The 14777-nt window shown below is 42.1% G+C and overlaps 1 protein-coding gene across 2 annotated transcripts in view; it reads left to right on the top strand.

Moving 5' to 3' along the window:
- N4bp2l2 (NEDD4 binding protein 2 like 2) overlaps positions 1-14294 on the top strand; it is a 61220-nt gene extending 46926 nt beyond the window's left edge. The window contains exons 7-8 of one of the 2 annotated variants that reach the window (XM_051205146.1): positions 10334-12054; positions 13989-14292. In XM_051205146.1, the coding sequence (XP_051061103.1) occupies positions 10334-12054; positions 13989-14017 (1750 nt within the window). In that variant the 3' untranslated portion in view covers positions 14018-14292. Of the gene's footprint in view, positions 1-10333; positions 12055-13988 lie in introns of both variants that reach the window. The other variant, XM_051205147.1, reaches the window with a different exon arrangement.
- Positions 14295-14777: the final 483 nt, after the last annotated feature.

Below are 14777 nucleotides of genomic sequence, written 5' to 3' on the forward strand. Positions count from 1 at the left end.
GAATACATTTTTGTTTTTTCCTGAGATACTGCTTTTATAGATACCAACGATCATTATTGCTTTCTGTTTGGTAGTATGTGACAGGCTCCAGAACTGGGCCCTTAGTGCTAAATGTGTAAGGCGTCTCCTTCAGGGCTCACAGATAGGAAAGGGAAGTTCTCAGCTGAACCCACTTACTCCTGGAGTCAGTGGGAGGAGGGTGAGGACTCAGAGCCTCCAGGACTCCTGCCTTTCAGTCATTCTGTCCATGCCTACATCTTGCCACTGCGTGTCACGTGAAGTAATAGTTGGTAGGGTCCAGTGATTCACCAGAGTCAACCTGCCTGTGAATGGAAATTCATAAAGGCTCTAAGGCAATAATGTGAAGGTTGATTTTTCTTTATCTGTTAAAAACATGGAACATGATTGAAAATAGACTCACTTTTAACCACTTGGTTTTGTACCTACATTTTAAATAAAAGACCTTGACATGAAACTTCTTTGTAATTTGGCTTTTGAAGGGCCAGGGTCCCCATCCAACTCAGCAACACCCGAAACTATTAATATTGTATATTTTATAAGTGATTTTGATGAATGAATGTGGTAATACTGGCTGCTGCTAAAGCCCAAGGAAAACTAAAGCCACGAACATACTATTCACAGGGATGCCTTTAATGAGTAGTACAATGGGAAGTCATGTGCTGTGTGTAGCTCAGCAGTTCTAGGGGCAAGCTCCAGTACCAAAATAGCACCACTACCACCTCCAGCAGAACCCCACAGCTCTAGATATGTAACTTAATAAAGAACATGGAGACAAGGAGAAGTCAAAGCTGGAGGACAGGGCATCCTCTGGGGAAAAAAAAAGCCTACAGAAAATGACACTATCTGTTTTCTATGATCAATGTCTTCAACCTTTTAGACATAAATCCTTTGAACTTACAGGATATACAAAGCTACTGGCCAGCTCCAAGAAGTCAGCTGCCCATCATAAAAGTCAGTTTCAAGATCACTTCCCTGGTATGTATGTGCTAGGGTCTTCCTAAGAAGCAAACAGTGAAATCTGCACACGGGAAAAGAAAAAAACAGATGTATGGCAGGGTAATCAGGAGGCAGAGGCAGGTGGATCTCTGAGTTCGAGACCAGCCTGGTCTATAGAGTGAGTTGCAGGACATCTAGGGCAGAGAAACCCTGCCTTGAACAAACAAAAAACCCAGGTGTATTTTGAAGCACGGCTTAAAGCTATGTTGCCCCATCAGTTCCCCAAAAGAGGAGGAAACAAGACCATGTTCTGAGCCGCTTCTGCAAATGGGAGATGCTTGGGGCTGGGAGAACTCAGTCAGGTGTGACTGACAAGTGGACAGAGATGACCAAGCACCCCAGGAGTACACTACGGAAGAGCTGTTGGCCCTGCTGAGTTTTTAAACACACCAACTTGTATGTAAGTCATACACCAATAGTCTAAATAATATGGAACAGAGGGGCAAAAGTTCTTTTCTGGTTACCTCACTTAAAATGACTTTTTTCTAGTTCCATCTGTGTACCGGCAAATTTCATGATTTCATTTTCTTTTAATGGCTGAGTAATACTCCATTGTATAAATGTACCACATTTTCTTTATCCAGTCTTCTGCTGAGGAACATCTAGGTTGTTTCCAGTTTTGGCTGTTATTAGAGCAGCACTGGACGTGAGTCTCCGTGGTAGGATGAAGTATCCTTTGTGTATATGCCCAAGAAGGGATCTTGAGGTAGATTGATTCCCATTGAGCTGAGGACCCACCACACTGATTTATGTAGTAGCTGTACAAGTTTGCACTCCCTCCAGCAATGGATGAGTGTTACCTATCATGGAATGATAAGGATCGGGAAAAACAGATAGGCTGAATAGATGTTTATTCAGGGAGAAATAACTTACAACAGAGACAGATGAACACCATCCCAAGGATGCCTCCAGATGCTCTCTGTGTCCATCCTGCAAGCAAGAGAGAGCTCTCTGGGGTCCCTGCCTCAGACCTAGTTCCACCAGGTCAGTCCACACCTGTCCCCACCCCCAATGGGCACGGTCAGCGCAATAGGTGCGGACAGAGTGAATATCTCCCTACAGTTCCCCTTATTCCACATCCTCACCACCATGGGCTGTTATTTGTTTTACTGGTCTTAGCCATTCTGATTATGGCTAAGAGATCCCAAAATAGTTTTTATTTGCATTTCTCTGACGACTAAGGATGCTGTTTCTCAGTCATTTGAGTTTCCTCCTTTGAGAATTCTGTTTAGATCTGTACCCCCATTTTTAACTGAGTTATTTGTTTTCTTGATATCTTTTTTGGTTTTTTTCTCATCTATACATATGTGTATGTATATTAGATATTAGCTTTCTGTCAGATGTGTAGTTGGTAAAAATCTTTTCCCATTCAGTAGCGTGAGACTTTATCTGAATGGTAGTATCTTTTTCTTTGTAGAAGCTTTTCAGTTTGATGCAGTTTCATTTATTACTTGTTGATCTTAGTGCCTGTGCAAGGTGTTCTGTCCAGAAAGTCTTTTCCTGTGCCAGTGAGTTCAAGCTTATTCCCCACTGTGCTAGCTAGTCTTACGTCATTTGATGCCAACTGAGTTATCTGAAAGGAGGGGACCTGAATTGAGAAGATGCCTCCATAAGATTTACTGTAAGGCATTTTCTTAATTAGTGATTGGTGGGGGAGGGCACAGCTCATTGTGCCCTCTCTGGCCTGGTGGTCCTGAGTCCTATAAAAAAGAAGACTAGGGAAGCAAGCCAGTAAGCAGCAACCCTCTGTTGCCTCTGCATCAGCTCCTGCCTTCAGGTTCCTGCCCTGTTTAAGTTCCTGCCTTGACTTCCTTCAGTGATAGACTATGATGTAGAAGTGTAAGCTGAATAAACCCTTTCCTTTGCAGCTTGCTTTTTGGTCATGGTGTTTCATCACAGCAATAAAAACCCTAAGACACCACTTTCTCTTCTATCAGATTTGGTATATCTGGTTTTATGCTGATGCTGGTCTTTGATCTATTTAGAGTTGAGTTTTATGCAGGGTGGTGAGTATAGATCTATTGGCTTCTAGTTTGACCAGCAGCATTTGTTGAAGATGCTGCCTTTTTTAACCCCAGTGTGTATTTCTGGCTTCTTTATCAGAAATCAGGTGTCCATAGATATCTGGATTTATGTCTGGGTCTTTTTTTTATTAACACTGAGGTGTGACTTATGTCCCTGAGATGCTTCTCATTTGCTAAAGTAGATGCCACATGCTCTGCACACTGAGGCCCTGTGGAACACATTTCAAATCCCCTTCTATTGAAGGTTAGTTCAGTGGCCTCCCTGTCCTATGTATTTTTTGTCATAGCATGTGGTAGAAGTCAAAGTTGGGTCAGATCCTTAGAGGAGAGAAAACATTAAATCCAAAAGGGTGAACACAGTTGACTGCCAGAATCTAGCTTCAGTGGGGTTCAGGTCCCAAAGAGGTGGTGAGGAAAGGAGACTTGACATAATCTGATGGTAAATCAGGGTGGCTGCCTGTTTGTTGAAAGTAGGCAACACCTTATATACTCTATAATTGCATTATAGTTAAACCACAAGCAATATTGAAAGCATGCTTAATGATTCCAGGATGAAAGCAGTCATCAACATCATCACAGTATTTTTCAGGAGCAAAACCCAGTAAGTTTAGCGATAATCTACCTGCCTACTGTCCTCCAATGTAACCCCTGCAGGTGCCTTCTTAACCTTCTCCTATAGAGTCTCAGTTGTGTCAGAAGCAGTCAGACATTGAATCCTGAGAAACAAACCCACTAGAGCAATGTTCATTCTTCAAGGGGCATGATGTGGTGTTTTTCAACCCTGGGACCAGGTGTGCCCAGTTAGTAAATCTGACTTGTTTTCAGAACCCTGAAGCAATTCATTCTGACAGTCTTTACCCATTGCTGTTGTGGAACGGTGGCATTTTGGAGTTTGTTACTCTGCCATATGGTTGCCTTGAATGTTAGTTTTATATCATTTATACCATTTATAAACATTTCCCAAACTTACTTATTAATGCTATTGATTTGTCTACAGACTTTTTAGCTTGTATACTCAGATAATTATGTCATCTCCCAGAATAACATTTTTTTTCTTCCTTTCAATTTAGTTCCCTGAAAAAATTAATATAAGGATTCAGGGATGATGATATTAAAGACCACTTAATTAACATGTATTAGGCTTTGAATTAGGTCCCAACCATTGAAGGAAAAACATTATGGGAAATTCTTATGAAAAGATGTCAACATTACTGTAAACATTTTATATGAATGTTAGGCAAATGCTCTACTACAGGCCACACCCCTAGCTCTCTTTTTACTAATTTCTTTCTTTTTTTTTTTTTCTTTTCTTTTAACCTTAAGGCAAAACAGCCCCATTTTATTAGCCAGGAACTCATGGCTAATAAAATTAAAAACCTGGTCCATTATGAACAGTGACAGGAAAAAAAATACTAATTCTCATTTTTTTCTCCTGCATTTTCTCTTGTTTCCCTGCCTCACTCTTAAGCCATGCCTGCCTGTGATGCATTGCCAAGAGTTTCTAGTTTATATTGATTTTAAAAAAAAAAAGAAAAGAAAAACAGTAAGATGAACCCACGGGCATTTTCAAAACAGTATGAGGGCATGAAAGCAGGGTTTTATGACTTCTGAAACAAATTTTATAGCGATCCTCCACACAACTAATTTAACAACTGATTTAGCACTTTAACATTATCCTAACCGTTATGACTGATGTAGACAAGTCTGTGGATAAACTCATTGACTCCTTGTAAACACCGAGCTGAATGATAGCTATTACAGAAAGCAGCCATCTGGCTGAGAACACTCGGGGTGCCATTGGTATCTGTCAGTGTCATATAGAGGAAAAGGAAAGATCCAGTCATCTGCCCTATCAGTTAAATGGATGTCATTGAAGAGCGCCTGTGTTAGTAGATCTGTATACCATCCTGCAAGAAGGAAATGTTGCCCCGTTTAATAAAGGAGACACATTTACATGTGATCCCACCTGCTAGCAGAATACTGAGCCTGTGTGCAGGCTGACCTGGGCTGGCCCAACTGTAGTCATTCTACATTAGAATTCTATCTGCATGTGCTTTGATCTCTCATTGGAAGAAGCACTCACTGGAGATGCTGCTGTTAGGATTCTGCAGGAGGAGATGGAGTGTCTGCCTTTTCCCCTGGTTACTTTTTCTCATGGAATCATTACTTACCATGCCCCCTCTTTTTATTCTCCCTTTCCCCACTTTCCTCCATAGTCAGTCTGGGCTTCACCTGTATGCTCTCTTACTATTGTGCCCTGGTCAAGTTCCCTTGGTCAGGTTAGCTCGCCTCTGAGAAACACCCCCTCCTCTTCTCGAGAACTACATTGTGCTCCTGCCCATGAGGTTGGATTCTGAGCCATCATCTAGTCTTACTCATCACAGATGTGTTTACCTTGCTTATTTCTCATTTCTTCTTTCCTTTCAAGGCTTCAGCCTTTAGCTCTCCCCACTTCCTGCTTATGACTCACTTGTGCTTAGTGATGCTTTTCTTTCCTAACGGGGCCATTCATCCTTAAGTGAGTCAGCATAAGAGAGATCAGGTTTACCAAGCCTTGACACAGCTCTGATGAGCCTCTTACACTTTATAGTTCCATGTTCCTGATGGAAATGCATCTACTGATCAGCTACGTCAGAGGCGAGTGCGTTCCAACGGAAGCCACCATCACCACATCTCTTATCTCACAGGAGCCTCACAAGGTTGCCAGTTTATGAGTGTTTTCCAGGTGGCCTGGCTCACTAGAAAAAAAGGACAGTAACTCCAAAGAGCATCAGTGGATTCAAGATGTCTCTAAACCCAGAACCTGGGATGCTGAGGCAAGCCTTATCGCTGAGAATTTGAGGCTAGCCTGGGCTACACAGCATGCACTATCACTGTGTCAGAAGTGTCTCTGATGAAGAATTGGTACACATCTACACATCTCTGTCACACTTCTTTGATTCTCACATATTTGCACCATATTCTGTGTTCATCAAATTTCAATCCTTACAGAACCCTTTGATGACCTCACAGTAAAATGCTTTAAATACGTGACCCAGTGGTTCAGATTTAGAGTTGGGTTTTGTTTGCTTGCTGTTTTAGAGCAGCCCCCTTTTTTTCTGACCCCCGTAGACATTCCTCCACAGGCATGGTGACTTATCATCATCAGCCATGTCCTCAATTTATTCATAATAAAACCTATGCAGGACCCTGTGAATGGAGGCATGTACTCTGCCACCAGCCACATCCACAGCTATTTTCATATACCATTTATATTCTTCAAAACTTAATTGTCCTGCCCAGGGTTACTATTGCTGTGATAAAACACCATAAGGATATATTTGGGTCACTTCCATGTCACTGTTTATCATTCAAGGAAGTCAGGACAGAACTCAAACAAAGCAGGAACCTGGAGGCAGGAGCTAATACAGAGGCCATGGAAGGGTGCTACTTACTGGCTTGCTTCTCATGGCTTGTTTAACCTGCTCCCTTATGGAACCTAGGACCACCAGCCCAGGGATGGCACCACACAATGGGCTGGGTTCTCCACTATCAACCACTAATAAAGAAAATGCCCTGCATGCTTGCCTACAGCCAGATCTTTTGAAGGCTGTGATAGTTTGAATGTAATTATTAGCCTCTATAAGTTCATAGAGAGAGGAGCCATTAGGAGGTGTGGCTTTGTTGGAGTAGGTGTGGCCTTGGAGGAAGTGTGTCACTTTTTTGAGGTCTCTTTTACTCAAGCTTCCCTTGTGTGACACAGAGACCACTTCCTATTGCCTGAATGCCAAGATATAGGACACTTGGTTCCTTCTCCAGCATGTCTGCCTGCACACTGCCATGTTCCTCTGAACTGTAATTTCTCCTCAATTAGATATTTCCCTTTATGTGTCACTACAGCCAGGCATGACAGCACTAGAGAGGCAGAGGCAGGGAAATCTCAGTGAGTTCAGCTTGGTTTACAAAGTGAATTAATTCCAGGACAGCCAGAGCTATTACACAGAGAAACCAAAAAATAAAAAATAAATTAAAAAAATGGTCATGGTGTCTCACACCAAAAGAAACCCTAACTAAGACAGAGTCATTTTCTTAATTGAGGTTCCCTCCTCTCAGATGACTCTAGCTTGTGTCAAATTGACATAAAACTAGCCAGCAAAATGATAATAGCTGTGTGGTGGCAAATGTCTTTAATCCCAGCACTCAGGAGGCAAAGGCAGGTAGATCTCTATGAGTTCAAGGGTATCCTGGACTACTACATGAGTTCTAGGCCTCCCAGTGCCAGACTCAGAAAACCAAAATCGGCAGCAAGAACAGCAACTGGTCCTGATGGCACATTTCCGAAATCCCAACATTTGAGAGGCTGGGGCAGAAAAATCAAGAATTCAGAGAAAGATAAAGCTACATAGTTCTAGGACAGCTCAGGTATGGATTTAATAACTAGTTGTACTTTGAACTTAACTAGAATGCTCAATGGATGACTGCAGTTCACAGAGTTGACCATAAATGAGGTCTGTTACCAACAATGGCATCCTTTATGCAGTGTCTTTTAAACAGCTGTTTCTAGGCCCATTACTTTCCTTCCTGTTCTTTCCAAGCCAGCACCCAGGAAGACATGAGCAAGGGCGGCAACAATTAGATGTGATGAACACAGGGTGTTCATAGAATACTGCTTAGTGACCAAGGGAGGTTTACAGCGCATACTGGTGGGGGAGGTGAGATGGCTTAGTAGGTAAGGCGCTTGCATAAACATGAGGACCAGAGTTTGAATCTCCTATACCTCTATAAGGAAACAGAAAGCCAGACAGTGGTGTGCCAGCATTGGGAAGGCAGAGAGAGACAGGTAAATCCTGGGGGGTACCACCAGTCTAGGTCCAATGAGGGACCTTGTCTCAAAAACTTGGGTGATAAATGATAGAGAGGACATAAACATTGACTTCTGTCTTCTGGACACACCACTCACAGGCCAGTGCACCGGCAGGCACACACACACACACACAGGGTGGGGGGTTGGGTTGGGTAGGTAGGCTTGTTAACTAGTGTTTCTCTGTGTTGCCCTGGCTGTCCTGGAATGCACTCATACAGAGATCCATCCACCTCTGCCTTCTGAGTGCTGAGATTAAAGGGGTGTGCAGCCACCACCAGACTTTACTTAATTATTTCATGTGTGTGTTTTGCCTGTATCCAAGTATATGTATTACGTATGTACCTGCTGTCTTCAAAGGCCAAAAGAGGGCATTTGATCCCCTGAAACTGGAGTTACAGTTGGTTGTGAGTCGCCGTGTGGGTTCTGGGAACCGAACCTGGATCCTCTGTGAAAGCAGTGCTCTTGCCCAGTGAGCCCTCTCTTCAATCCCATCGCCTATTTCTAAGGTTCTCCTTCTAATCGGTTTTGTGTGCTTTCATTGGTACCTTGTCTCTGACTCTGGTCATTCTCTGTGAAAAGGTAAAAAGCTTACTAAATCATCGAAAAGGACCAAGTACTATCCTTAGCATCATCTCTCAGGAGTGTCACCCATTGGACATGAGACATGATGTTATCTATAAAGTTTACAATTGAGAACTTTACAATTGAGTTACAGAAAAAAAAAAAAAAATCACACCCTCAAAAATCTCATAATGGTTTGAGTAAGCTTACAATTTTGTGTTGAGCTACATTCATGACTATTCTGGGATGCATACAGCTCATGGACTGCAGGTTGGCTGTGGCCAGCAGTGTCAAGCATTATCTTCATTTATGAAGAGCTATGTGTAGAGGGATTTTTCTTTGGTCCACCAGCTCACAAAAAACTACACAGAGATTTATTATTAATTATGAAAGTTCAGCCTATAGCTTAGGCTTGTCCCACTAGTTCTTAGAACTTAATTAACCCATTTAATCTACATCTTGCCTCGTGGCTTTTTACCTCTCTTCCGTCTTGCACCTCCTATTTCCTCTTCACATCCTGTGGTGTCTCTCTAGTTCCTAGATTTATTTATCTCCTCTTCCTCTCTCTCTGCCTGAAAGTCCTGCCTATCCTCTCCTGCCTAGCTATTAGCCATTCAGCTCTTTATTAAACCAATCAGAAGGCGCCTTGGCAAAGAACATCTTCACAGTGTACAAAAAGATTATTCCACAACTGCCATGCACTTCTAGTGTGAGTGATGAGAATTCTGTTTCTCTCTTGCATGTGTTATCTTGTCACTGTGCATCATAGGTTGGTTAGCAGACTGGCTTCAGTGCCGTATGTTGTAACATATTGCCAGTCACTGTGACCACCAAAAATGCCTTCACACATTTCCAACACCGGTGAAAATAGTGCCGTAGCCTCTGGCTTAGGGTCATTGCTAGCCAGACAATTCAAAATCACCAAATGCTGGACTCAGGTGTTCATATAATTCCATGGGACAACTTAATCATCAGTCTTTTGTATAACTAACCCAGTCATTAAAACCACTTTAAAAAAAATCTGCTGTACTGAGGTTATTCCAGCCACTTCTTATCAAATCTAAACTATTATAAAATCTGTTTAATTCTAAGAAAACTGTTTTTTTTCTTGTTGTTGAGGTTCAAAAAAGGATTGTTAAAATGCATCAATTCTTTTAAAATATAAAATATCACAAAATATAATATTTATTTTGTACACATGGAACATTTTCTTCATTATATTTATATGTTTTCATAAAGTTGTTGACTTATGAGATGAGTGTGTACATGTGAGTTTAACTTCCTCAGTGTATACTAATATTTTGTGTAGCAGATTGTAAGATCTCATTAAAAGTGATTGTAAGGTGTGCTGAGGTTGAAGTCTACAGGTCCTGAAGAAGGAAGATTTGAATACATGGCCATAGCTAAACTTTTGAAATTCACTGTCAGGACTGTGATGGTTCAGGTGGAGAATGTAGAACGTTCATACAGGATCCTGAATAGACTCCTCAGCACTGATGGGCATACTGAAGTCATAAAGTGATGATACCACTATAGGAAGCCTTGTCGCCACCACCAGCAGGAGAGCTTGAGACATGCCAGAGGATTTACAACAGGGAAATGACTCAAAAGATTAACTTCTTGATGCTAACAGACTCGGCAGATCCATGGCCGGGCTGCTAAGGCCTGTGGATAGAAAGCCCATATTAATTCTCTGTCCAACTCTTTTCTTTATCCAGTGACAATTTCTGTTACTCAAGCACATTTGAACAAGAAAATAAAAGTGATTGTAAATATAGTACAAAGTATACAGGCACTCTTACTAATGACTTTTGCACAGTGATATTTTAGAGTTTGCTAATATTACATAAAAACTAAGTTATGCTTTTGTTTGTTCTTTATATTTCAGAGAAAGAGTTTTGAAGAAAAGTGGGTACAGGCTTGACAAACCCAAATGGAAGAGAAACAGAAAAGGAAAGAAAAGGAACTTCAGTTTTAGTGAGAACTCACTTGCAACCTTAGGTCACCTAGCACCAGGCATTCAGGGTTCATCTCAAAGCAAAGGGGAAGATTTTGAAGAGATCAGGACAGAACCGGCTCATCCCTTTACTGGCGGCCTACAGAAGGAAGCAGGAGATTGTGTAAATCGCTGTGAAGAGCAAAGTTGCCAAGGCATAGAGATCTCAGACAGTTTCCAAAATGTTGTGTCTACAGTTGCATTGGATCACACACCTAAAAACTGCTTTCCCAAGGAGGAGGAGGACCTGTTTCTAGCCTTATCATTGGTACCAAGTGAAAGTTCTGCCTCTTGTCACACAAGCGCTGAACATCTTTCTTGTGTAGTAGTGAGGGATGGCTGCTCAGGCATGAGGGTGGAAAGACACATGAGGAATAGACCTCAGTCAGCTTTAGATACGCAGGACATATTTGCTGAGACCCCATGTTCATTTTCGCAGAAGATGGAGGTGACAGATAAAAGTTGCCCGGATGAGTTTGCTGTGCATTGTCAGAGTGGAACCAGAATGTCAGAGGAGATTGTACGAGAAGAAAAAGGAGTTCAAAGCGATTGCTGGGCTTTTCTTACAGCCAGTTTGTCTGATGAAGAATTATGGATAAGGTCTGAGAGCCAGCCTTATTTTGGCAGTTGGCCCAAGGGACCTCGCAAGTTTGTGTATGAACAGAGACCCAAGAAAGATAGATCTCGGAGACTGACCTGTCCTGATAGTGAGGAACAATTGACTAAGTTAATTTCCACTTCTGAAGGAGCAGCAGGCTCAGGAAGTGGCCCAGAAATACCAACGGAGAAGCAACTGAGCGATTTGTCACCTAGAGCTGAAATGGTAGATTTATCCAGAAACCCAGAGGCAAATATATCCAGTACTTGTATCCCCCATCTGCACTCCCCAGAGCATCCCTTAGAGTCAGCAAAGGGTACCCAAGGGATGCAGGAGAGGATTTGCAATTTGCCCCCAAAGTTTAAGTTACTGGGACAGACTCCTATCAACCCTGAAGCAAAGGAGAAATGTGACCCCTTAACAGAAAATCATGAGATGAACACTTTTTTGGTGGAGGAAGATATTTCCACAATAATCAATAAAGATGAGACAAAGCAAAAAATGATGATCTTTGACAGTCATCTGCCATTGTTTTACCTTGATACCTTCCATGATTCTCCTCGAGGTACTATCCAGCAATCTTGTTCTTATCGCCTATCATTTAACAGAGTCGGGTGTGCTGTGTATTTTTATAAAAACCCTGTTCCTTCTCTCATGCTACATTATCTATCTAGTTTTTGCATGCTCTCTTTTAACAACAAAAGAGCACTTTTGACATTCAAATCTCAGAAAAGCATGGATAGGACACTAAGCGATGGAGGGTTTATGCCCTCAGACATACTAAGTGGCCAGCCTGCTGCTCTTTGCTCTTTGAGGATTTCCTCTGATACTCAGTTTCCAAGTGAGAGACTGGATGAAGAGCTGAAGACACGGGAACACAGGGAGCCAGTGCAGTGTTTACCAGCTGAGGACAGCCAGGATTTAATAAGCAGGAATCGTCAGTGTCATGGGCCGTTATTGAAAGAGCTTGCCCTCCACCTGGTCAAACATTTTGCATCTCCTAGAGTTCCAAAAGGTAAATTGTTTTTATTTATGAAAAATAACCATCCAAGCTGGCATGATGGTGCACATTTGTAATCCTAGTACTCAGGAGGCAGAAGTAGGCAGGTTTCTGAGTTCAAGGCCAGCCTGACCTACGAAGAGAGTTCCAAGGAAGTTGGGGCTGTTATACAGAGAAACCCTGTTCCCCCCCCAAACATAAACTAACAAAGAACCAAAAGTTCAGTTTAACATATACAAATGCTTTCTGTCATGGGTTCTGTCCTGTGTTAGTGACATCATGTAGTGCTGATCTCGGGTGTCACTGCCACAGGACAAGTGAGGACCCATAGTGAACATTGCTTGACTTATCAAGCCGCCATTCCCCGCATCCGGTCTTTGTAAGTGGCCGAGTTTCGCTGCTGGAGAGATGGCACTGCAGTTAAAAGCACTTGCTGCTCTTGCTGTGGACCCAGGTTTGGTTCCCAGCTCCCATATGATGACTCACAACCATCTACTACTCCAGTTCCAAGGGATCTGATGCCCTCTTCCAGCCTCCATGGGTACTATGCATAGATGTAACATACATACACATGTTTTTGCTATTGTGTATTTAGTTTCTATGTATGGGTGTTTTGTCTGCACGTATGTCTGTATACCACGTGCATGGCTGGTGCCCACATGGCCAGAAGAGGACATCAGATTTCTGGGACGGGTGTTACAGACCGTTGTGAGCTGCCATGTGGGTGTTATGAACTGAACCTGTGTCCTCTGCAAGAGCAGTCAGTGCTCCTAACCACCAAGCCATCTCTCTAGCCCCCTCACACACATTTTTTAAAACTCTGTGTATCTTTCTACTTAGTACATTTCCCTTCTTTGGTGTGTGACCTTCAAAATTTTCAAAGAAACAACCTCATTCTATCAATCATCCTAAGAGAAACTTGCATTTAATTCTCTAAGGATAATGAAGACTATGCACTCTGAAATGGCCATTTAGGAGAGTCATTCATTCATTGCATATATCCTGTATCCAGCCCTAAGTTACGTTAGATTCAGATTTACTTGGCTTGAAACAGCATCTCATCATTGTTGTGATCTTTTGGTCCACAGTGGGCAACATCACTGACCTTGAGGGCTGCTCACTTAATGCAGGTAGCTAATGGAGGACTGGCTTGGACTGTTACACAGTAGATTCTAAGAATAGTGCATAGTTGTTTTGAATTTTTGTTTGTTTGTTTTTGTTTCTTGGACTCACAGAGATCCACCTGCCTCTGCTAGGACTAAAGGTATATGCCACCACCTCCAGCCTTGTTTGTTTGTTTTGTTTTAGTTAGTTTGTATATTTTATTAATAGTGATGTAAGTGAAACTAGAGGCGACTCATGGCACATTTTGGAATTAGCAGTAAAATTTAAGTTTAAAGATAATAAAATGTAGAGCTGTTGCTTAAGGGTAGCAGGTATTTCTGACAAGCACATTTGTGTCTAAAACCAAATGTACATTTTTTTTTTTTTTTTTTTTTTTTGGTTTTTGAGACCGGTTTCTTTGTGTAGCTTTGAAGCCTTTCCTAGAACTCCCTCTGAAGGCCAGACTGACCTCGAACTCACAGAGATCCACCTGCCTCTGCCTTCCAAGTGCTAGGATTAAAGATGAGCACCACTAGCCTGACCCAAATGTACATTTTTATAAGTTGTTTTTTTCTGTTGTGGAGATGAGTTCTTGCTACGTACACCTGTGAAGCCTCAGATTTGTAACAACATTCCTGCACCAGTATCTCACATGCTGGGATTATGTTCTTGGACCACCTTACTTTTCTCCTTAGTCTTTGGGGAGGCCGCATTGTCATTCATGCACACACAGAGAGCAGCGCTTGACATGTCAGACTGACACTGCACTTGTTATGTTTCTTTTGACATTTGAGGAATGCCTGCACAGAAGAATTAATTTTATGTATCTTAATTATCATTTCTAGAAAAGGAAGAAGAATCTTGGCAAAAATGAAAATCCCTTGAGTCGTAAGTACTTCTCGCCACCGCAGAGAACCCAATATGGTCAGAAGGAAATGAGTGTTGACATCGCCTGGTTGTAATAGCACAGATGTATTGCAGTTGAAGAGTTGTTACCATGGCAACCCTGCCTGTGCTATTGCGTGTTCAATGCTTCTCTTCAATCGTACATCTTTCTGTGAACCACAACAAAGCTTGGATTGTTGCTCCCAAGATTTAGTCCATATTTCATTAGTTAGAATGCATTTCAGAGCATTCTGGTGACACAGTGTGTGAGAGGTTGCCTCCCCCCCCCCCACGCCACTGGTATGTGACCAGAGCTAGGAATTAGGGCTGTGGAATTATGTGTAATTAGGGCTAGGAATTATGTGTAAATACTGTATGTGAACAGATGCTCTAAGAAAAGAGGTAGCATGGATAGACACTTCTCATATGTCACCCTTGACATTGAGAGTGACAGTAAAACAAACATACCATACTTTCCCCAGAATCTGATGTTATGAAGTGAATACATCTGCTGGGATTGCCAGTGTGTACATGTCTGTGGTTGGTAAGAATGGGAAGCACATGTGTTGCACATGTTTTCTCTCTTCATCTAACTCATTTCTAAGAGTAATCTGTGCTTGACTCTGAGAAATATGTGTATACTCAGTAGAAATGTTTTACTTTTCACCTGCTTCTGCTGGAAGACAACAGCAGATGCTTAGTAGGACTATAGAGATTTGGAGAAACCTGTAGAATAAGATGAGTGTGCC

Source organism: Phodopus roborovskii, unplaced genomic scaffold (assembly GCF_943737965.1).
Source record: "Phodopus roborovskii unplaced genomic scaffold, PHOROB, whole genome shotgun sequence".
NCBI classification, from domain to species: Eukaryota; Metazoa; Chordata; class Mammalia; order Rodentia; family Cricetidae; genus Phodopus; species Phodopus roborovskii.